Source organism: Archocentrus centrarchus, chromosome 21 (assembly GCF_007364275.1).
Source record: "Archocentrus centrarchus isolate MPI-CPG fArcCen1 chromosome 21, fArcCen1, whole genome shotgun sequence".
Classification (NCBI taxonomy): Eukaryota; Metazoa; Chordata; class Actinopteri; order Cichliformes; family Cichlidae; genus Archocentrus; species Archocentrus centrarchus.
This window is the reverse complement of record NC_044366.1, coordinates 30,721,576-30,745,721: the sequence shown is the minus strand read 5'-3', so window position 1 is coordinate 30,745,721 and position 24,146 is coordinate 30,721,576. Positions and strand designations below refer to the sequence as shown.

Sequence of the window (24,146 nt, the reverse complement as noted above, 5' to 3'; positions counted from 1 at the left end):
CTTACTTAACCCCATATAATCTACCGGTGAAACATAACGCTTCATTACAAAGGTTTGAATATTGAAGAAAAAGGAACATACAGCCTAAAAATGAAATCAAATCAAACATTTTCTGATGACTGTTTAGGATTTTTTCCCCCTTCCATCCATCCATCAGTTATCTGAGCCGACCCAGAGGAAAACAAAGCAAGAGCGAACGTTACTGATGCAAACTGAACTACAGCAAACCTCACATACACTGTGATCACAATCTGGATTTAGAGAGCTTACACGAGTTCCTTATAGAGGCCAAATGATAAGAAGAAGATTTCATTGTGTTCAGAGTTAACTTGAAAAATTCACATCAGTGGGTTTACAGCATGGAGTGGAAAACACACTTTTTGCACAATCTGCACCACTTTGTCACTTTTGCTGATCGTTTTCATCAGTGGTCGAATGGTGTGTTGCATTAAATTATGGGATGGGGTTGTCTCCTCTCCAGGCCAGTGTATCCTCTGTTAAAGGAAGAAATAAAGGAAGCATTGAAGCTCCTTTATTTGGCATTTAGAGAATTTAAACAGCTCTTATTATGGCTGCCATGCAAATACTTCCAGATGACTTTACTCAGTTAGGAACCTTCCTGAGCAGCACTGACGAATCTGCTGCTCCTCGGTGTCTGAGTCAATCACCTGTTTTTTATTACCTTTGCCTTCCCGTGTGTGTTTACTGTGTCCGCCCTGAGGCTTTGTCAGACCACGATCCTTGTAAACCTCGTGTTTCCTCGTGTTGGTTCTCGTTTGTCCGTTCTGATGTGCTTTTCCTGCCTTCATTGTGTTCTTCATTGCTGTGCTTTGTGTGTGTGTTTCTTTTAAGTTGGTAAAAGGTGGAAAAATCATAACCTGGATATTTAAATACGGAGAAAGGGTACCCTAACTTTAATGGGGTGCAGCTCTAAATAACATAACTGTATCTTACAGACGTCCACGACATCCTCACCTCTTGGGTCGGTCACTCTGCTCACCGTGTCCTGAGCTGCAGATGAACATCATCTTCTTTCTCCTTTGCTCCACTCAGAAGGAAAATAAACATTTGCCAGACTTTCATCAACTTTGGTCAGTAGATTTAAAAAAGCAGCACACACTTGGGGTATCTTTTTTTCATCTGACCATATTTAATTACAATATGTAATATGGCAGTGGAACATTTCGCTCTGCTGCCTTCAGTGAACATCTTTACACAGAATAATGAAATAAATTAAGCAGAATGGTTGAATTTTGATCCCTCGTATTGCGCTTACATGAAAAAATGATTTTTCTTTCTTTACTTCACGCTGTGTTTCCCAGATATCGTCCTTTCCCACCTTCAACCCCCCTGTTTCCAGTGTCTGTGTCCTCGACAGGGAGCAACTAACAGGCCTGGAGGCTTTCACACTTAGTCACTCAGATTATTTCTAACCCCATAGCAGTTTCCCTGCATTATTATTATTATTATTATTATTGTTCATTTTTTTCATTTAAAAATATCTGGCAGTAAGAAATAAATAAGAACTCATGTTCACACACCAACCCCAAACTATCAAACAACAAACAGCGGCATTCAGGAGCAATGAAGGCTCACAGTATTTCATCTGTATGGCAAACGGATCTGAGAGTTTCTCTGTGGTGAAGCACCGCATGTTTCAGCTTGTCCCTTTTCTGATCAGGAATACCAAAAATAGCCAAATGTTCACAGGGAATAGGAAAAGTGAAAAATCTGAGTGCCTGCTGCTGCTGCACGTAGTCTTCATGGGTAACTTCCCACAGGATACAGTAAACTTCTGCCACTTTAAAAGGTACACGATCATTTTGCATTGTGGGCTCCCGCATAGTGAGTGGGGTGAGGTGTTACTGTATTCTGACCTAAAAACCGTCTAGAAGAGCAAGGCAGCAGTCAACTGTGTAACTGCAGTCCCTTCATGTAGTCTGTGGTTACTGTGCAGACAGACTTTGAAGCAGCGACTCTTCTGAGGCAACAGATGATTTGTACCCTATAGTAAAAAGTCCTGGGCACAGCAGTTCCTTAAGGATGAGCTCAACAGCCCTCTTGCCTTATGGCATTAAATAACCTGAAAGCTTGAAAAATCCAAATATGAACACAGACTCTTAGATAACCATTTTTGACCAGCACTGTCAGAAAGATTACACTCAGCTGGCAATAAAGACTAAATTAAAGGGTTTTGTGTGTGTGTGTGTTTGTTGAATGACAGATTTAGAGTTGGTGTGCAAACTCCTTTCCAAACCATAAAGAGGAAGTGATCTATCTGTGGTCCCATCATGCCGCAGGAAGCCCAGCAAAGGCTTCTTTTGTGCAGGCAGTTTCGGGACCAAGTAGGAGACCAAGGGTCCCATTTTATCTGCCACTGGAATGAGGTTTGGCATTAAATCTCGAAACGCTCAACTTTGGTATAACTTTTTAAACTCTCTGTTTCTCTTGTTTAGGCTGCTGCTGCACCAACCGCAAGACAACCGAGGACCGTGATTCAGAGGACGGACAGAGGGAGTGTCTTCAGCACTGAAGGACAGAGTCTGCTCTATAACGTCCTGTTGCAGTTCACTGTGGTAAGAATCTGCAGTGAGGAAAAGGAACGTTATTTCACCTGGACCCAACATCCAGAGGTGATCCGTGTTTTTGGGATTCTGAAAAAAACAAATCGGTCGCTCTCACAGTTTCCAGTGTCTGCTTGAGTGAACATCATCTTCCATCTACTGCACTGCTGTGTGTCTGAGGAACGCGCACGCACACACGTGTGAATCAAAGGTCCGTGGCATGGTGTGCGTCTGTTCACGCCGGTGTGTCTTCGCAGTGTGTGTGTGCGCCATTCCTGCGTCACGCTGAACTCAGGGTGTCAAAACCGCAGAATTTCCACCTTTTCTCCAGCGTTGCACCGACGCCGCTCAGCTCCTGCCTGAACATACCGGGCAGACGGACCATGAGCCGCTCCAGCTCCCCTGCAGATACCTGAGGGAGGACAGCAGGGAGGAAGAGGAATGAGACCGACACAGAAAAGAGACACAAATGTGCTCACACCAGAAGGAAAGCAGTGACTTTTAGTATTTGACTTTCATATTTAGAAGGTCTTATGAAATCACATGAGATTTACTATAAATAAATACATTTGCTGCTCCTGCTTGGATGAATCTGCTGCTGAAAGAAACAAAACCTGCAGTTCCTCTATTGCCCACTTGAGGCTCCAAAAAGCCAGTCAACCTTGTGTTATAAGATCCAATTTTCCAGCCTGGTATAAAAAGACTGTTTTGGTCTAGGTGGATAGTTTTTCCCATCATGCTCCTGGGTACAGAGGGTGAATCTTGTTAGAACTGTTGTAGTTGTGGCCCCTTTGATTGACAGACGCGCTGACACGGGGACCTGCAGCCTACCAGGCCTCAGCTCTGCTAACTGGGATCACTGAACAGGACCTCAGCACTGAGTTTGGGTTGTTGGAGCATTTTTATTGGAATGTTGTGGCATTGTAGTGGCGATCTCTATCTTTTATAATCTTTACCTAAAATGATTTAAAATTATTTGCAACAGTAGAACATGCCAGAGTGAGGTTGATGCCACAGTTGGCCTAAATGAACAGCATTGGTAATTATCCCAAGCATGCTCAAATATAATGCCTAATAAATAATGATGGAATTTTTTGCTTTAAACAAGTTGGTGACAGATTTCTAAAATATTTATGAAATTTTCTGTTTTTATGACAGGTGGTCTAAATAATTTGAAGATGAATGAAAGGAATGTTAATATTGCCGCTTGCTCATTTGTACCTGCAAAATTCCTTTGTGTTTACAAACAGTGAAGATGGTTAACGTGGTAAAGATATCAGCACTGACCATTTCTAATAAAGGTGACATACTGTAGTGTATACCTTTAAAATATCTAGTTTCTTATTTACTGTACACAAGATCTGCTCAGGAGCAAGCTCACTGTCATATACATTTTCATTTCACATGTGCTTTAATAGGATTTTGTTAGACATGCAGCTAAATGTTTCATGTTGTTTTTTTTTTAACGACATTCACCTTTGAGTCTAGTCTCTGTATGTACGACCACAGATACTCGAGGTTGGCCCCGAATGGATGGACATGGAGGAAGGTCGATATGATGCCTGTGGAGGAGAACGGTCATTAGATAAATCTGTGCTTCAGTGCAATGAAAACGTTAGCAGAGGAGAGATCCAACACCTCCCTGTCAGAGGTGTCGAGTAACATCAGAGGTTTACAAAATCATCTGAACCTGAATGAGCCAAAGAAGGAACAACAAAGAAAGAAATCATACTCATATACAACATATCAGCACATATACAAATATTCAAAACATGCATTCATTCTCATTTGCAGACTTTTGTTTCCACATTTGTTTGAAATTTGTGCTACATTTGGACACAAACATTTGTCACTGTGTATCTAAATGCACTATTTGTGAGGCAAATGTGGACTCTGAAAACTGCAAGTGTGTATATTTAGTATTTACCAGCATTCATGAGTGCTTGAAGAACAGCCTTAGAACACTAATACAGCCAATATGTGGGTGCGCACGCACACACACACACACACACACACACACACACACACACACACACACACACACACACACATACACACACAGGGCTGACAAAGGCGTAAGATCCACTAGAGTGACTATTAGATATAAAGGTTCAGGCTCCAGCAGAGCAGCCAATCTGCATCCTCATGAAGTGCTGCACAATAAACAAATGGCAGGGCAGCCCCATAAAAAATGCTGGCCAGAGCAGAAACGGCTCTCAACTTGATTACTTCTGAGAGGTCCTGCAAAGGTAGGCAGTCATGCGGGGGTGGGATGGGGTGGATGGGGGTGGGGGCTGGGTAAGGAAATAGAGTGGCGTCCCCTGGAGGATCCAGCAAAGCCAATATTTATTTCCTTGATTTATGTGGCGAAACGCTTGCAATTACAGACGGGCCTAATTCAATTTCTTCCACCAGGCCTGCTCGCATGGAACAGTGCCACAGAGAACTGTGGGCTGAAGGAGGGGGGGGCGGGGGTGCATCCACTAAAAAGGAAGTTATATTTCAAGCTTGCACCAAGGAAACTCTGAACTCTAACTTAGTCAAAGGGAGGAGAAAAAAGACTGCATGATGCACGACTTCAGTACAAAATGTGGGTCTGAACAAGTGTAGCTTCAGTTTTTCACTACATCTTAGAAACATAATCGGAAGACGATGATGGATGGATGGATGGATGGATGGATGGATATGACAAACTAGAACATTTTGAATCCATCTCATTTGCCAGGATGACACCTTTTACTGTCAAAATATGCATGTGGTACCGATCCTTCTCTTTTTATTTTAACAACAGAAAAGAGAAACCTGCTAAAATTCTCATCGCCTAGTTGCCTTGAACTAATCCAAACTATATCTGGGATATTCTTTACATGTATAAAATACACTTTACTGCTGACAACAGGAAAAACTAGACTGAGGAGGCAGGTTTGGGAACATTTTGATAAACTGCTGAAATTGCTGAAAATAGCTTGCAACATGTAAAGCCTTTACAGAAAACAGAAAAGGTAAGAAAAGCATTTTGCTGTGTGCACTCTTTTTACAAAGAAAGGAAGTGCTGCAGCTGTACAACTGGTGTCTTTAAATGGTTTACAGTGTTTGAAGTGTGAGGCTTTGCTTTTCCAAATAATGTAGGATTATGATTTATGAATACGGGCAACTTGTGGCTTCTGCATCTGTGTCTGCAGACAGTGATCCAAACAGTGGATTTATACAAGTGTCGACACATGCTACAACTGAGGGTGCGTGTGTGTGTCTGTGTATGTGTGTATGGACACATTCCACAAATGTGCAAAAGAAAGCATCCCGGCAAACCTTCTGATGGCAAAAATCGCTCCTTTGTTTATTGTCTTTGTGGACAACTTGAAAAAGTCAGTAGGAGAAAACGGTCTGTGCAAACACTCAGCAATGACTGGACCGCAGATATGGAGCAGTAACATCATGACATACGGTAGTGCTTATACTGTACAGCCTGCATGAAAGGAGCATCCAATTAATTTTTCTGCAACATGTGCAGTCTGACCCTTGCAGCCGTGCAAACGCAGTAAACACAAACTCTAAACTGACTATTTCATTTCAAGCTTTTTTGCCCCCTCTGCCTTCATTCGCACTGAAATCAAAAGGTTCAACACACACACACACACACACACACACACACACACGGATGTCCTGCTTCTTTAAGTCAGCTGCACATACCATTTCTTGTTTTTCTTACAGTCCCTTCTTGAATGAGTTTACTTCTTATCTAACTATTTACAGAATGTTTGGCTTGTTACTAATGATTTAAAACACCCACAATGTGAAGTTATATGACTGCTTTATTATTTTTTACCCTGGCTCTCTTTGATAGTAATATATGAGCATACAGTGGAGGAAATAATTATTATCCCCTGCTGAATTTGTACGTTTGCTCACTTCCAAAGAAATGAACAGTCTCTAATTTTTTTTATGGTAGTTTGATTTTAGTGTTGATACAAAAAAAAAAACAAACAAACAAAAAAAAAAACCATTACATTAAAGATATAAATTGATTTGCATGTCATTGAGTGAAATAAGTAAACTTAGCACAGAAAGTAAGGAAATTTGTGTTTGGATGATTGTTTCTTTGTAACAGTGCTTCCTGGCTATAAAAAGCCTGTTTGTGTCCCCTTAAATGGAGGCACATTTGTAAGTAAAATACTTTTGTGGGTTGAGCAGGTGGGTTGCACTCATAAAAAAAAAAAAAACTTGCAAAATTTTCTCTTTCAGTGCCAAACAGCTTATTCTGCTATGAACGCCTGATTTGAGTCACGGCAGATCAAATTGATACCAAAGAGTTCGATTTTGGTTTCATCTGACCGCAGCGCTTTCTCCCGAGCCTTCTCTGAGTCATTTAGATGTTCACTGGCAAACTGAAGACGGGCCTGTACATGTGCTTCTTGAGCAGGGGGACCTTGTGGGTACTGCAAGATTTCAATCCAATAGAGCGTAGTGTGTTACTAATGGTGTTCTTGGTGACTGTGGTCCCAGCTGCCTTCAGATCATTAACAAGTTCGTCCTGTGCAGTTTTGGGCTGATCATCCTCCCCCCAGGAGGGAAGATGTTACATGGAGCTCCAGACTGAGGGCGACTGATGGTCATTTTATATTTCTTCCACACCAACAGTTGTCACCTTCTCACCAAGCTTCTTGATGATGGTCTTGTAGCCCATTCCAGCCTTGTGCAGGTCTGCAGTCCTGTCTCTGACGTCCTTTGGCAGCTCTTTGCTGGTGGTGGTGTTCTGTGGACAGGTGTGCTTTATACACATATAAGCTGAGATCAGGTGTATTGATTGATTGTAATCTGTGTGCCACATGGACACACAGCCAATCCAATGTAATGCATTTTTTCTGGGGTTTTGGCTGATATTCTGTCTCTGCTGATTAAATTTAAACTACCATAAAAATGAGAAACTTTGGAAGTGAGCAAACTTACAAATTCAGAAGGAGATTAAATAATTATTTCCCCCCACTGCACATGCAAGTTGTGAGGTTTATCTTCAGATGTGGACGTAATTAAATTAGCAAATAACAAATTACGGTAAAAGTTGTCTGTCGAAAAAGAAAAAATGCCATGTAAACATTGTAAAAATAAGAAGGAGCAGATATAAAGGTAACATTAACTGTTAATTCTAGTATTTTAGGAACATGTTGTTAATGAGCAATGACCTGTCTGTGCCTTGCCCACATGTAATCTATGGATGCAGCTTGCTAACTATAATAAAATATTTCAAGAGATTTCCATTCACTGTTTTTATATGCAAAATAAAATGCTAAATGTAAATTCTATTGTCTATTTGATTTTATTGTATGAGAAAATGGGCCACATGCGCCTTTTAAAAAAATGTGTTTGTTTGATGAAAATCTCCCAGCAGCAGCAGCAGCAGCAGGGGAGGAAGACAGAGAGCCGTGCCTCCACGCTCCTTCATATTTGGATTTTCTTGGCGCCACTAAGAGAGATAAATGTGCTGCTGCTTCTCTCGCGCTCCTCTGCTGTGGACAAATACAGATCGTTCTGTGCTTTTCTCAACACTGCTGCACGGTCTGTCGTAACATGAGGCTTTACAGAAGGAAACAAAGGCAGCAGAAATGAACTGAGTCCAGCTGCAGTACGGGGCCCAACAGTGAAATCCACGTCTCTGATCTCAGAAAAAGATAGACAAAGAAAAGAGACACAGCAGGGTTTAGGCAGTTTGTTTTTCAGTCTCTCCTGCAGCAGAAGGTTTCAGTCTGCTCTGCTGGTTCTGGTTGAGAGCTCTCCAAACTACCAGACAGCAGAAAGTATGTTTATGCCTGGCATGACAGCGGCGGTATGAGCTGAGAAGTGAAGTGTCAAGTGCTCTCGCACACTCATTTATGTGTCGGCGGCGCGTTCGGTTATCCTTGATGCTCCGCTCCCTGACGCTCAGAACCGCACGGTGCGCAAAGCAATCAGGCCACTGCTGTCCCTGCATGTAGCATGCACGTCACAGCCCACACAGTCTCTCTGGAAATTTGATTAGGCATGAAAGCTGTCAGTAAGTTCCAGTCACAGATTTTCATTATCCAAGTATGTGCATAATCCACCTGGAGCTGTGTACTGGAAGAGTTTCTTGGAACCAGTGGAGGCTGGAAACAAATCACTCCGAGCAAGAATTAGTGCACTCGCACATTCACCTCTGCTCATACAGCAGCCAAATTAGATTCACATCTTTCCTGGGCTGGAAACACTGGAACAAAGCAGAGCCAGGGAGAAGACTAAGACCAAACTGGTCTGTGGGCAAAAAGGTTTCATATACCAGTGTTTTCCACTGATAAGATAAAGGAGAGGAAAGCAAGCTTTGCTTTTGCTCCTCTATGAAACACACTGCTCAAAAAAAAATTAAAGGAGAACTTTTAAATCAAAGTTTAGCATCAAGTCAATTAAACTTCTGGCATATTGATCTGGTCATTTAAGTAGCAGAGAGGGGTTGTTAGTCACTTTCAGCTGCTTTGGTGTTCATGAAATTGAGGGGCAACAATAAGACGACCCACAAAACAGGAATAGTTGGAAGCCACTGACATTTTTCCCTCATCATCGTTTCTGATGATCGATAGATAGATAGATAGATAGATAGATAGATAGATAGATAGCTCTACAGTAACTAAACATCAATAATTTTGCGTTTGGCTAGGGTCCGTGTCACTGCTGGTAGCACCAGGTGATACCTGGACTCTACAGAGGCTGCACAGTTAGTCCAGCTCCTCCAGGATGGCACATCATTACGTGCCATTGCCAGAAGGTTTGCTTTGTCTCCCAGCACAGTCTCAAGAGCATGGAGGAGATTCCAGGAGACAGGCAGTTGCTGGATAGGGCCTTAACCCATCAACAGGACTGGTATCTGCTCCTTTGTGCAAGGAGGAACAGGATTCCTTTCATTCCTAACACATTACCCAGTCCATATCAGTAAAGATATCCAACATAATTTTTTTCCCACTGGGATCTGATGTGTTTTCAAAGCGTTCCTTCAATTTTATTGTGCAGTGTACATGACAAGAAGAAGCTATGTGGAAACACTGAAGGTTGCAATAATCACTGGAGATTAATTATCTGACTGAAGTCTGTGAAAGTGATCCTTTCACTGTCCAGCCTCTGCAGAGGAAAGGACAGACAATCTGAAGTAAAGGAAAAAGTAAAAGCTTAACAAGCAGTGAGTGCTTTGAGATCTTTCTTTGGCCAGTTTCCCCTGTTGGGTACAATTATTCCTGAAACTGTTTGTCTTCAACAATTGCTGGCACAAATAATAAAAACCCTGCCACTGATTCTAAAAAGTGGACAGGTTTTATTTCAGTGTTGTTTCACTATTTTAATGCCTACACCATGATGGAGCTACCTGTGAAGGTAGAACTGGTGAGATGGCCTCATGCTGACCTCCCGGCTAAGTTAAATGATGATGTACTGACTGTGTTTCTGGGTCCAAGGCTCTCCAGCTCTTGATGAACTCTTCAATTTCAATGTGCTGCGTTGCTGAGATGCCTTATATTCTGAATTATACTCCTCTACAAACCTGGGCTCACATTGTCCCAGATATCAATATTAACCCTTAAGAAAGAATGACTGACAAGAATACTGAGTTTTGGTATGAAGACTGAGGATCTGGACTTATTCCGGCAGCACAATTAATCAGTGTTTAATTTTTTTCTGACATCTGTACATAACTGCAAAAATGTCATGATTAACAAATAAAATATTAATTTTAATAAGGTCATCATCTCTTACACCCTAGACCCGTGTTCCTTTGGTAATATTTACCCAGAAGCAGGGCCTCTTTTTCTGAAGTGACGACTCCTCTCACGATGAGCTCGCTCCTCCGGTCTCTGCTGTGGTACAGGGAAGGAACGCAGCCGTTGATCCCCTGTGAAAACGCAAGCGCAAAACACAAGGGTAGATAATATAATTCAAGTACCGAGAACTACATGAAGCTGAAAATAGAGTGGTGGGAAAGAAAAGTTTCCTCTAAAACCTGGAAAACAGTTAACATTTTGCACTTTTGTTCAATATTTGCTTGAGTGATTTGCACGGGGCAAACTGAGACAACAGAAGCTGTCGAGGAAGCTTAAGAAAAAAATGCCAACGGCTTTTTGTTGCGGGTTCAGTGGCCACACTAACTTATGGCTTGACCTATGAAAATACATCATCCCTGCAGCACTCTATAACTCTGTTATTCAGGAAGGACAGGGACCTCCTTCATCACTTACTCGCTGAAACATGCAGTATATAATGTACACATCAGTGACGCGGGTACTGCGAGCACTTGAACACGCAGACAGCACAAAAATGTAAGCAAAACTTCATCATTTAATAAAAGGCCTCACAGAGCTGCACTCGGGAGAGTTTCCAGGTTTTAAGATAACACCACAGTGACTGCAGACCTACTCAGAGCAGAATGATACAAGTATCCATGACCTCCTGACTTCAATCGGTGCACACTTCAGCAGCTTCAAAGCAAACAGCTCATCTGCCACGACACATGCATCACACACAGACACTCTGTGTGTAAATGTGTACATACCGGGTCTCTGAGAGGAAACAAAGTGCTGTGAGAGACAGACCTGATCTCTCTACAGCCGCTCCTGATATCACTAATGTTTCACTCTCATCAGCTCTGCCCTCTGACACAGTGATGGGCTGCACAGTGAGGTTTTTCTCTCTGCACGCCAACAGCTCCACGGTCTCAGAAGCTATTCTGAAATGCTACAAATTTGAGGCAGCAAATCGATTTTAAGAAAGAAAGAAACTTTTTTTTTCTTGACAATTCAATCGACAATCAGCTGCAGGATTTCACATCAGACTTCATGAAGTCATTCTGGATGTTTCTTTGCCGTTTCACAAATGTTCATATTCAGCTTGCAAAGCAGACTGTAAACATGAGCAGCCACCGTGAGCGAGTGAGGGGTGAGAGACACAGTTCACTGCTTCAAACTTCAAAATATTGTGCTGATATTGTGTGTATCTCAGACACAAGCATCAAACCCACACTTTTGAGACTCTGGAATGAGGGACTGTTTGGCTCGAACGCCTGACAAAACTGTTTTTTACTGAAATAACTCTCAATTATTTTTCTGCCTCTCGACTTCAGCTCAGGCCTCAGTTTTTACCTTTTCATGCAGCTCGCCGTTGGTCCCTTCCACAGCCTCCCCATTACTGCTCAGCAGCTGCAGACACACAGAGAGAAAACAGCACATGTGATGAGTCGCAGGGAAACTGAGTTTGAAGAAAATGAATCTGCAACAAAGGAACTGCTTTTTTTGTTGCTGCTCTTTTAGAGATGGGTCTGTTAGAGGGAAGTAAAAACAGGCTGAAACTGTGCAGACTATAACACCATTATATGTACACTCTGAAGAAACACTGTGCTGGAGACTGTTTCAGAATTACAAACACAAGCAGAGACGTGGCAAACTGGTCATTAGGCGCTGTGGAAGGTTTTCCAGAGGGCTGCTGCACAAATTGAGCCGATGCAAAAGAAAGACAGACCCCAGCTGACTGAGCTGGGTGACTGTCATCTTCCTCTCATCTAACTCCCTCCTCTTCCCACGTTCTTTTAACAGCATCATCCAAAAACGAACCCTCGGGGCAGCGGACTGTTGCAAGCTCATTTTAGAGAAGTACAACAGCTAAAAAAACTCAGAGAAAATAAGTACAAATTTTAAAAGTGGGCATTTAAATTTGTTCTAAAAATGAGTAACAGATGAAAAACAGAAATATGCAGCACTCTCGGGACCGCAGTTTCCAGTAAGACCAGTAAAAGAAGTAGAAGGTGGAGAATAGAATCACAGTCATCTGTTAGTAATATTGTCCACGATTGTATAAAATATGACTAAATACACGTCTCCATCCGCAGCCCAAAGCCATCATATCTGCCTCCTTCAACCATGTAACTTACAGCTGCTTCAACTTTGCCCTGCCAGTTATCCATCGCAGAGCACTCATCAGCAGAGCCCCTCGGCCTTCTGCTCATTACTGCAGCCAAAACCACACAGTGACAGGATGAGCGATCCGACCTTCTACCAGCTGTTTTTACTCAACGGTTTCTGGGCAAAAGTCAGCCATGTTTTTTCAAATCCAGACCTCGGAGGAGATTTGACACTCTAAAAGGAAAACAACTGTCGGGTGTGAAATGTATGGGAGGATGATGTGGGCTAGGTTGATTGATTTGTGGTTTATGTGAGTCCAACTTCATATCTGTACAAGAGATATGCGACGCAAACAAAATATCTCCCAAATGCTGCGTAAGTTGTGCAGATGCCATTGTTTCAGACTCTTCCTGCTCCTCATGTGGACTTTAAAAAGGTTTGGAGAATACCTGGCTGTCACTGCCAGGCTCTGTGACAACTTCACCCTGCAGGCAGGTTCCTCAGGTTTGCTGTCCTTGATCCTCGAAGCGCCTGATACAGCTGCACACAGCTGGAAAGACTTGACCCAAAAGCTTCAGTGTGAACAGGTGCGAGCTGTATGCAGGTGAACCTGGCAGCTGATTTATGTGCTGCTACCTCTGACTGGGCTTGTTCACCTCTGCCTACATGCTGGATTCATCTATATGAAGCGTCTGTAAAACTTGGCAGTGAAAGCACTACATAAAGAATCGTTTCTCTTCCTCCCCCAGGCCTCCTCCGTTCCCCCCGGCGGGCCTTTTCTTCTTACAGAATGCATGCATCGATGAAGTCTTAGGTCAGGCTGCAATAATGTTGCTCTAAAGTGTGGAGATTTTAGACTGCCAACAGCTGCATGTTAAAGCAGCACGGCGGTGAAAAACTGCAGGGGTTTAAGATATTTTGGAAAGTTTTTATGGCAGTGATAATTTGAACTTAGCTGCAACAAGTAAACATCAATAATCCAGCATTCACATGAATGGCCACCACAATGCATCTTTCTGGAAGAGAGTGCATTCTCAACAACCATCGATTAGCAGCAAGGCTAAATTGAGACTGATGAGCTAAAACACTAGGATGCCTGTCTGTATGAGCTTCCATGGTGTCCTGTGATATTGGAGAGAAACACAGCAGATCCTTTCAGTCCTGTAAGTTGGGATTTGATGCCATCACAGATCAGACTTGTTCTACTGCACTCCCCAACTTCTTTTGGTCGTTTATAGTTTGTCTGTCCTGGGAGCACCAAACAAGCCTTGCTGTTTCTGGAGACGCTTCAATCGTGTCGTGCAGCCATAACAATCTGGCATTTGTGGCTCATCCTTACGCCTTACGCCTCATCTCTCACTCCAGCAGCTTGCAACCAGAACAGACGGCCGACTCAAAATGCATTGTTGCTACGAGATGACGAGGATTATTTGGCTGAAGTGGATCAAAAAATAATTTTGAACCGACTGAAGTCCAGTTCAGTCAGTTAAAACAGAACTGCTGTAAGAGTGATTATTGGCATAGGAGTGCCATGAAGGAGCACCTGCTCCAAAGTTGCAGGGTGATGCATCAGTGATGCTTAGCTAGCAGATAGGAGCCAGTAAGTCCTTTCAAATTGTGAGACTCCATGACCGTCGATCCAGGTTGTGTTTACTTGTCTGACGCACAATAATTCCAAAAGACGTGGTGTGAGGGTTTGGAGGATTTACTGCTGTTGAAAGGCAGAGTAATGAGAGTACTTTAGCTGTGCGTAAACAAATAAATCTGCATCTGTATTTTCTAATGGCTAACATGCAGTGGCTGCAGTTTCTAACACTCTGTCCGCAGGTATTTATAAACCGCACACCCGCCGTCTTGGGTCACATCAGTCACCTCTCAGCTGGAGAACAGGGAAGAACATCCTGGCAGGGCTGTTGCCATAGCAGCCCTCATGTCCTTCCAACCCCCTTCATCCCCTCCATGAATCTGAGCCTCGGTGTGCGTTTTCATTATACCACACACGAAAGAGCCACAACAGAGAGCCTTCATGAGAATGTGAAAACTGAGCGCTGCAGCACAGACGTGTCCTCTCTGAAACGCTCTGCTCTAACTGTAATATTACTGTTGTGCTATGTGTGAAATACCTGATTAAAAAAAAAAAGAAAGAAAGCATGAAGCAGTCCAGGGAAGAATTAACGCTGAAACGAGGTTAACAGCAGCACTCCACCATATCAGCTCATCACCTCTGTACATTGTAGACATACAGCTAAAGTGGGGGTTGAGAAAATACTTACAGAGAAACCTCTATTCGTGCTCCAGAAAGAATCGCAGGCCTTTAAAGCAAATAAGCCGACCATTGTGTCTCACTGCTTGTGTAAGATTATTCTAACAGAGGACCCACAAGCAGGAACAGTGCAAAGGAAAAGGAACTATAATGCAACCTACTTAGACAACAAAAGCTATTCACAGCGATGAATACGAGCAGGTTAACTAAAAAGAGTCCAACAGAAAGGAATCGAGTCAAACCCAACAGAGTTGTACTGTACATCATCTGTTTGTGTGTCTGGAGTGTCTTTTGGGATCACTCTTTTAAATGAGGTTGCTGGTTACGGAGCGTGAGAACTAATTAGCACACACCTTGTCTCGGAGGCTGAGTACCTCCCCCTCCAGGTAGCGATGCTCTTCTCTTGCCTGCTCCAACTCAGCCTCCTTGCTCGACAGCTTCTCCTGCAGGCTCAGAAGTTGCTGGAAGACACAGATGCACATTTAACTTGATAACATAAATTTAACGATCACAACAAAGTGGAAGCAGCATTTTTTTTCATAGCTTCACAGACCAAGTTGTTTCAAACATCTCTTTTCCTCTGCTGAGGGTAACCCTCATTTCTCTGAGTGGTTTCTGTCATATTTCAGGCCGGCTTCCAGAACAAAATGACTGGGTGTGCATCAGAAGTGAGTGAGGGTGATCGCCGCCTGTACAGCTTACTCGGTCTACTCTCTGGAAAACCTGGAACCTAATCTAATGGATGGATGGATGATAATATGTGCTCTTCTTCTGTGGTGCACACTTCCAACATGTTTGCAGTTGCACAGACCAAAATACTGCAGAGTAAATCTCTGCCTTCCGGGCCTTGGGTCACCTTGTGGTGACTGTTCCTGTGATTTGGTGCTATATAAATAAACCTGAAACCCAAAGGATGTGAATACTTCTCCACGGTTGACATCAAAACATATTCAGACGCACCACCTTACTGCAGGAGAAACTGTTTTCTGCCTTTACTGTTAATAGTTTTGTGTATTTAGATGTTTTGAGTTTCCAGGATGAAGGCTGACTTCAGGGAGTTTCAGATTAAGATCAGCGCGTCGTGCAGGTTTGCTGGTTAAAGTCATTAATTTGAACACAAAGGAAAAAGGAAATTATTACTTCTACTAAAAAATGATGCCAAGAAGCCGCAGGCTGTGTTGCCTTATGTCTTAGAAGATGAGAAAACAGATCTTTGACTTGAGGCTGCAGCTGTCAGTGGGTGCTGTGAGAGTTTTTTTTGTCTGTCTGCTTCCTTTACCTACATTCAACATCCTGTCATGTTACCATGAGGGTTCTCCAGGTGCTGAGGCCACTTTTATTCTCGTTTTGATCTTTTTATTAAACTAAGATGTTTAATATTTGAATTAAGCGACTGCTTCATTCATCGTGTGCGTATTTCTAACTTCATATGAAGCAAAGCACTCATTTTGTTTGTCGCAGCTGATCGTCTGCACTGAGAGGGAATGAAAAACAACACCAGGTGATAAATAAGAAGAGATGGCGTGAGTTTCCGTCACACTGTAACAAGTCAAGTAAGCGGCACATTTACAATGAGCCAGCAGGGCAGTGTGTGTGCGTGTGTGTGTGGTGATTGTCTCCAGTGTGCCTCGTTTTATCAGCGCTGTCACTTTAGATTGAGAAAGACAGGAAGTCAAGTCAAATCAGGCTAACTCGTGGTAAACGAGCTGCGCGCTACGACCAAGCTCTCTGTGCTGCTCTATGAAAAGCACAGAGTCAGGGGTTATGGGAGATCAGCACAGATCCACTCAGCTTCCTGCTGAAGCCTCTTCCTCTCTATCACACACAGATGCACAGAGATCTGTGCCAGCTTCACTGAAACAGAGGTTAAGGTGCCTTGCTCAAGGGCATTTTAACAGAGATGATTTAAGATGAGAGAGGCACGTTTTCACACAGTTCTCTATCTGGCTGTTTAAAGCAGTGACCATTAGACTAATGTACTAACCAATAGACTCTCAATGCTATTGCATATGTTTTAACCTTAATCAATCAAGTATAGCAGAGTGAAAAAGTCATTTCTGACCCTTTGCTCACGAATGAAGTAAAAAAAAAAAAGAGTCTTAATAACCTTAATAACATCCAACCACTGCTGCGTCTCCACCAGTACTGCTGAAGACACCGGTCATTTCTCCATGGTGTTTCCATCCCCAGTGTGTCTTCAGTTTATATTCATGGGCTTTGCTTCCTGCTGCCTTTTTTGGACTCCTGCTTCACCCAAATAAAGGTTCTCGTTTTCTATAATAATCCTGGTCTTGAAGTCTGCATTTGGGTCCACGTTCCTCAACACATAACACAAATATCCCTCCACTGCTGGTCTACTGTTTCACTGTTTCTCTAACTTTATCTCCAAACCGCTCACCCTGAGCTGTCCCTCTGACGTACTCATTTCTAATCCCGTCCATCCTGATCGCTCCCGGTGAAAATCTTCACATCTTCAGCTCCAGCTCCACCTGTGCCACCTTCTCCAAACCACACATCACAGCAGGTCTCACCACCATCTTGGGAACCTTCTTTTTTCACTCTTGCTGCTCTTTGTGACATTTGTGTCCACCTGCTCCACCTGCTCCACCCTCTGCACTTTCTTCTTCACCTCTCTTGTCTCCTGTCCATTGCTTTGAATGGTTGACCCCAGATATTTAAACTCATCCACCTTCACTCTCTCTACTCCTTGCACCTTTCCACCTGCCTCTCTGTCATTCACACACAGATTCTGTCTTGCTTCTACCGTCTTTCATTCCTCTTCTCTCCTGAGCATACCTCCACCTCTCCAGGCTCTCTTCCACCTGCTCCCTGCTCTCACTACACATCACAATGTTGTCTGCAAACTTCATGGTCCACGGAGACTCCTGGCTGACCTCATCTGTCAGCCTGTTCATCACCACTGCAAACAGGAAAAGGCTCAGAGCAGATCCCTGATGTACTCTGACCCCCACCTTGAACCCTTCTGTCACTCCTACCGCACACCTCACCACTGTCCTCCTGCATGTCCTGCACCACCCTCACATACTGTACTTCTCTGCCACTCCTGACTTCCTCATGCAGTACCACGGTTCCTCTCGATCCCTATCAAGGGAGCCACGAGAGTTCCCCCTCACTGTGTTCTCCTTTTTCAACACAGTAGTTTTTTTCTGTTATGACAAAAGACAAAAACAAATTCCTGAACCCATTTATTGAATCAATCATTCCTCTGGCAAAACTTCCGTGTCACATGTGATTTAAATGATTTATTTACAGTTTCTACAAAACAGTAAACATGTTTTGAATGCTGATGCCTAATGGTAACCGCAGCTGGCGGAAGTTAAACATGATTAGAGCACAGATGTAACTCATAATTGTTTGCACTTGTTGGATAATGATGATGCTCTGAGTGTACAGCCAGGAAGGGTGATGTGGAAACAATCTGAGAGGCAGAGGAGGAAGACTGCATATAAAAGGTGGTGGGAGAGAGGGAAAAAGAAGGATTAAGAGGAAGAGCAGGAACAAATTTCAGATGAATTTTTAGGAACTGAGTCCATAAATTTTTTCAACTGCTTGTAATTTCTGTGGCATTGCAATGAGGTCACATGAGGGTGGAACGAGCCGAATGTCCTCAACGCAGTTTGGGATTTTTTTAGACGGAGAGTTTCATGAATGTTGTGTTTTATTATTTGTAAAGGCTGTTTGAGCTGAACACCTGGTTTGGTTGTGAATGCATAAAACCTTTTGATGCACTTTACAGGGTTTTGTGATTGCAGTTTGAAAATTGGACGCACAAAGGAAAGTTTCAAGAAATGTATCATAGCAATGATGAAAAACTACCCGGAGAAAACCCACACGGGCACAGGAAGAACATGCAAACTGCACACAGAAAGGCCCCGGATGGCCGGTGGATTCAAACCCAGGACCTTCTTGCTGTGAGGTCCCAGTGCTAACCGCTGCAGCACTGTGCTGTCCCCAAAAGCAGAATTCAAGTGAAGTATCAGCTTTATTATCAGGAGGATCTGTAATTTATGACTACTCAAATGAAGGAAAATAGTTTTTGTTAGCAGGAGGATAAGTTGTTTATCTAACTAACAAATAATTTCCTACTTTTTTTCTTAAAAATCCACAGAATGAGCCTTTAACCGTCTCTGCCCCGGAGGCTTCTTTTAGAGGGCTGCCATGGAACAGTTAATGAAGAAGCTGGGCAGCACTGCCATGAGTACCGTGCACTGCCGTCCTTCAGTTCTGCTGCATCAACGTTCATTTTAGAGAATTTTTAGAACGGGTTCAGTAGCATCAGTGTTTATGTCTTCATTGCTATAAGGCTGTTATTCATCCAATAATTTACAGTTTTGATTAGAAGAAGTGAAAATAAGAATCACTGAATCATTCAGACCTCACTCTGACCTGCTGATGGAGAAAAGAAGCCTCACTGTAATTCATCCTTGCAAATGACTGAATGAGGGGACGTGCCTCAGTTTTGTGTTTTGTTTTGTTTTTAATACTCAGGGGTTTAAAAATACAAAGGACTTTATTGGAAATATTCTTGCAGTTTAGAACAAACTACCAGCCGGTTTTTATGGAATTAGCTGGAATGATGGAGCATTCATGTGTGTGTTAATGCATTGAGGAATTGTATAAAGACCCAAGAGCTGCATCTCAGACTCCACAGGCCTCAAGTTAGCATGCTAATGTTAAAGTTCACGACAGCACAATTAGAAAAAGACTGAACATGTACGGCTTGTTTGGAACAGTCGCCAGCAGAAAGCCTCTTCTCTCTAAAAAGAACATGGCAGCACAGCTGGAATAATAATGCATGTTGGACAGATGTTTGGCCATAATGCACAGCGTCATGTTTGGGTGGTCAAGTACAGAGGAGGAGGGGTGATGATTTGGGCTTGTTTTGCAGCACCAGGATCTGGGCCTCTTGCAGTCATTGAGTTGATCGTGAACTCGTCTGCATACCAAAATATTGTCGAGTCAATTGTGAGGCCATCAGCCTGACAGCTAAAGCTTGGCCTGCGCTGTGCATAAACACAGTCATGTTCTTTTTCGTACAACAATAAGTGAAAAAACAGTTTGTGAATTGACACGAGCATCTGTCAGTGTTTCCTAGAATCACTAACAAAACATTCTGTTTAACTTTGATCAGCCATAAATCACAGATTACACATCATTGTGTTGATTTCCATGAAAGATGTGATCCAAATAAAATTTGACTGATTGATATTTTCCCTTGACGTGATCTCTGTCTGAATTCCCTCTGGGACAGATTAGTTGATTAAAGGTTTATAATCAAGGTTCAAATTAGTTTCACTGAGTCATTTTGAATTAATTTTCATTTTCTGCAATTCCACTTCTGAGACGCTTGATGAAAACACGATGCAGAGAAACACACCTGCTGCATGCTGTGCATGCTCTGCTGCAGGAGCTGGATCTGAGCTTCTGAGCTGTGAGGATGTGTTTGCGTGTGCGTGTGATCGTCATCTGGACGGCTGGCTCTGCTCTGCTCCTTCCTCAGAAGCTCCACCTCGTTCCTGTAGGCGTCCAGCTGCCAGCGCAGGGAGTCGTTCTCCTCCTTCAGAGAGGCCTGAGTCTGATCACACACTCCTGCAGGAGGAGAGGAGCAGGAATCAGAAAGGTGAGGAAAGAAGGTGGAGGAGGTGAGAGGAGGAAAACATGCTATTAAAAACATAAGCAAGGCCAAACTCCAGATTGTCGTCTTATTCAGGGTCCACATCAGTCCAGTCCTCACAACTTTGTCCTGCTCTTTGCGGACAATTTGTAATTTTGACACTAAAATTTCCTTAACACACATTTTAGTAAATCCAACTTGAGCTTTCCTGTTTGCTGCTTAAAAATTCCTAACTTTTTATTCATAAAAATGCACTCCAGTGTAACTTTCCTCTTCTTTTTTGTCTTTATTCAATCTAGCTCTCGTGTTAGCCCCTTTCATCTCTCTTTAGCTGAGCTTGTTTTCATACAAATAAACCTGTTTGCCTTAATTGCATCCAGAGATCCTGAGAAACTCTCGTAAGCAGCCTGCAAAGTCGGGGACCAGTGAAGCCATGTGTTTCTGGGTACTGGGCTTCTCCAGGATGGAATTAATCAGAAAAACACTTTCTCTTCCAATGTTCACAGTTCGCTGCGTGGCTGAGACAAAGGAAAGTAGCTGACAGAGAATCAGGAAAGCAAACTGTCACGTTTTCAGCCATCATCATCATCTCCAGCCAGAGGCCTCAAATTCACACCTCAGTCTTTTAATGTGTGATGTGGAAATGTGATATCAATACTGGTATACAATACCATTTTCCTCAGTGCGCATCTTCTTGCAGGGACTTTCATCCGAATCGTCGTCTGACATCTCCATCTCCTCTTCTCGTCTGATGCCCATGATCTCCTCACTGTGGGCGTTTCTCAGCTCCTGAAACAGCAGACACAGAGTGACAGCGGCCCTCAGCACACCTGTGAAATGTCTGTGTATGGGGGGGGGTTCTGTTCTGTTAAATCACACATGTGCTGTTATAAGTGCCAAGTTGGGGCAGCACGGGTGTGTGGCCTAAAATTCTTCTTAGAGGTTATCTGTGTAAACTCAGTTTTCCAGTTACACGCATCTGCTTTTGTTGTGTTGGTGCTTTAAGCCAGGTTTCCCTGAGAGGCAGAAGATGCTATTAGCAGTTCCTGTTTGCAGTGCACTCATACATACAGAGACAGCACTCACCAGATTACTATGATGTTAGAGAAAACTTAAAACATGCGGACTCTCAGACACTTCTGCGGTTAGATGGAGAATCTGTTTTGTGCCTGAGCACGTTTTAAGTGCTGCAGCGGAGCACTGAGGGCTTCTGCTTACACTGGCAACTATGCTGTCAAGCTTGCTGCACTTGCTTTGAGTTTTAAATTTACTCAGAAGTGGAATCAGGACAGAAAACACTCTATCCAGCAAATCAACTGACTAATAAATCTCTATTCTCATAAATAAGAGAGAGTCTGATAATATAGTGCATGTGCTTCCAGCACTGCTCCAGTTTGTACTGTGAGACTGTGTCTAGTTTTCTCAGCATTTAACATTTTACACCCGTTTATCTTAACCTGCTATGTAACCTGATGTTATTGAATTACTGTGTACAGCAGCTGGAACAGCCCATCAGGAAAGGAAACACAAATTTCAATTTCAATTAATAAAAACTTTATATTTGTTTTTAATACAAACTGCTGTCAGCTTTATGTTGTTGTTGTTAACTGGCAATAATACAAATACAAATGAATTTTATTTAATGTTAAATAGTTTTTTGGTACAATAAAATCCACTTTCAGTCTCCTTGGAGAGTTTCCTCTTCAAAAACAACTGTGGGTCCATTTATTTTTGCAACTCATCCATCTGGATACTGTAAGGGTTAGAGGTTAGGGGTTAGAGGTTAGGATTGTTACTGCTACTGCCTGATAAGCGTGCCAGTACAGCTGCAGTTTGTGATGTGACAAACAGCCTGTCTGAGTGCTCCAGCTTTGCTGAGTGAACCTCCAGTTTTATACTGGTCTGCTACTGAGTGCTCGTTAACAGATCTCTGTGCTGTGTGTGTGTTTATGGAAGCAGCTTCTTAACCAATTAGTCAATAACTTAACACTCCGTCTTCTTTCCAAGTTTTCTAACCTCTGGCTCTGAATGCTGCAGGCTCATTCAGATCAACGTGGCCCTCTGCCTCCGTCTCTGATTTGCATAATAATCTTTTGGTAGAAAGCTTGAACAGATATAAAGACTGCAGTGAAATTTTAGCTCCATATATCAAAATACTTTTCAATACTTTCCTGCCATCAAAACGAATCAGGATTTGTAATTTGAGAGCGATACATCAAGAAATGTCTGAGGATGAAAAAAAAACTCCTGCAAAGTCTAATATCTGAGAACACACTAATGAAAAACTTCACATTGTAAAACACAGTCAGTGACTATTTCTGAACGGTGTGTAGTTGAATTTCACAGTGTTCTTGTCGTGGTTCTCGGCTGGCTGCCAGTGTTTTGTGTGTTTTGATCTTTGAAGTTCTGTTACTGTTAAATTTCTTCACTTGTCTTTCTTAGTTTTTGTATTTTCAGGCCTTCTTAGTTTAGTTCTTGATTATAGTTTATTTAGTTTGGATTCCCTGTTTCCCTGTGTCAGGTCTCTCTCCATCTCTGTGTCCCTGCGTTTCGGCTCCGTGCTGTGTTTCCACGTCTTCTTCCTGTTTTACTTTGACAGTCCGTTGCATCATTGTGTTTAGATTGTCTTGTCTATTTAGTTTCGTTCAGTTCTCCTGTCCTCGATACCCCCTGTGTGTATATTGTCTGTGTTTTCTTCGGTTCTTTGTTGTGTTGTTGTCATCCCTGCTAGCTGTGTGCCTTCTGTCTGCGTTGTGTCTCAGTTTTCAGTTAGTTTGCCCCTGAACCGTCCTGCTGTGATTTTTCTGTTACCTCCGTGGGATTACCAGCAAATAAAACTGTGAACTCTGAGCTACGTTCTTCCATATTGGGTCCACTTCCTGCGTGCCTCGCAGCGATCCAGGTCTGAAAATCTGATGATTTGAGATGATGTGACTCGGGTCTTGAAAATGAAAAACATGCACATATTTAAGAAAATACTTTAAGTTATAGAGTACCATCAAGAAACTTGTGAATTTTGGTACAACTTGTAATATTCGCTCCATCCGGCATGAAAGTTTGATGAAAACAGCATTTCCTTCATTTTTGTGACCAAGAATTTCATGTTGAAAACTAGTTGTTGTGTGTAATGTGAATTTTTATTAGTGTGTCCTCAAATTTAGACTTTAGAGGAATGCTGGACCTTTTTTTTTCTTCATATTTTAACCGTCCGATTCTCAGGCATTTTTTGCTGTATCTCTCCCAAATTACAAATCCTGATTCATGTTGAAGGCAAGAAAGACCAGTGAAACTTTCCAGGTTTCATCTTTAATAGTTTTTGAGATATTCATGTTCAAACAAAAGTGGCTCAATACTGTTACTGTATATGAAGCTAAAATTTTGCAGAACTCATTATATATATATGTTCAAACTTTGAACCATATAATTTTTTATGCAAATGGTCGAGCAGAAAATGTGCTGCATTGAGACGGAGTGACCTGAACGTTTGAGCTTCAAAATGTGCAGTCCAGAAAGCAGAATGGGTGACGTCACTGTGGCTACATCCAGCTGATGGTGGCGACTCAGCCCTCACAGTATTACAACAGCTCCGTTTTCATCATTCCCACTGCGTTCAGGAGGTGATCATTCATCAAGTGAAGCACGTATGCACGAGACGTAATAGTGAGATTGGGAGCACTTCAGCAGAGGCTGCCTGTGAATCAGATCTCTGCCATCTTCACCCACATTCATTAGCTGTTCATTTTTGAGCTGTGATTTCACAGACCATTTCCTAACAGAATAATATCCGTTTCCACAGAGGA

The 24,146-nt window shown here is 42.6% G+C and overlaps 1 protein-coding gene across 1 annotated transcript in view; it reads right to left on the bottom strand.

Moving 5' to 3' along the window:
• Positions 1–1,189: 1,189 nt before the first annotated feature.
• enox1 (ecto-NOX disulfide-thiol exchanger 1) overlaps positions 1,190–24,146 on the bottom strand; it is a 113,552-nt gene continuing 90,595 nt past the window's right edge. The window contains 7 exon segments of the mRNA XM_030757369.1: positions 1,190–2,976; positions 4,041–4,126; positions 10,347–10,449; positions 11,693–11,749; positions 15,065–15,172; positions 20,110–20,321; positions 21,018–21,135. Of these exon segments, the coding sequence (XP_030613229.1) occupies positions 2,845–2,976; positions 4,041–4,126; positions 10,347–10,449; positions 11,693–11,749; positions 15,065–15,172; positions 20,110–20,321; positions 21,018–21,135 (816 nt within the window). The 3' untranslated portion in view covers positions 1,190–2,844.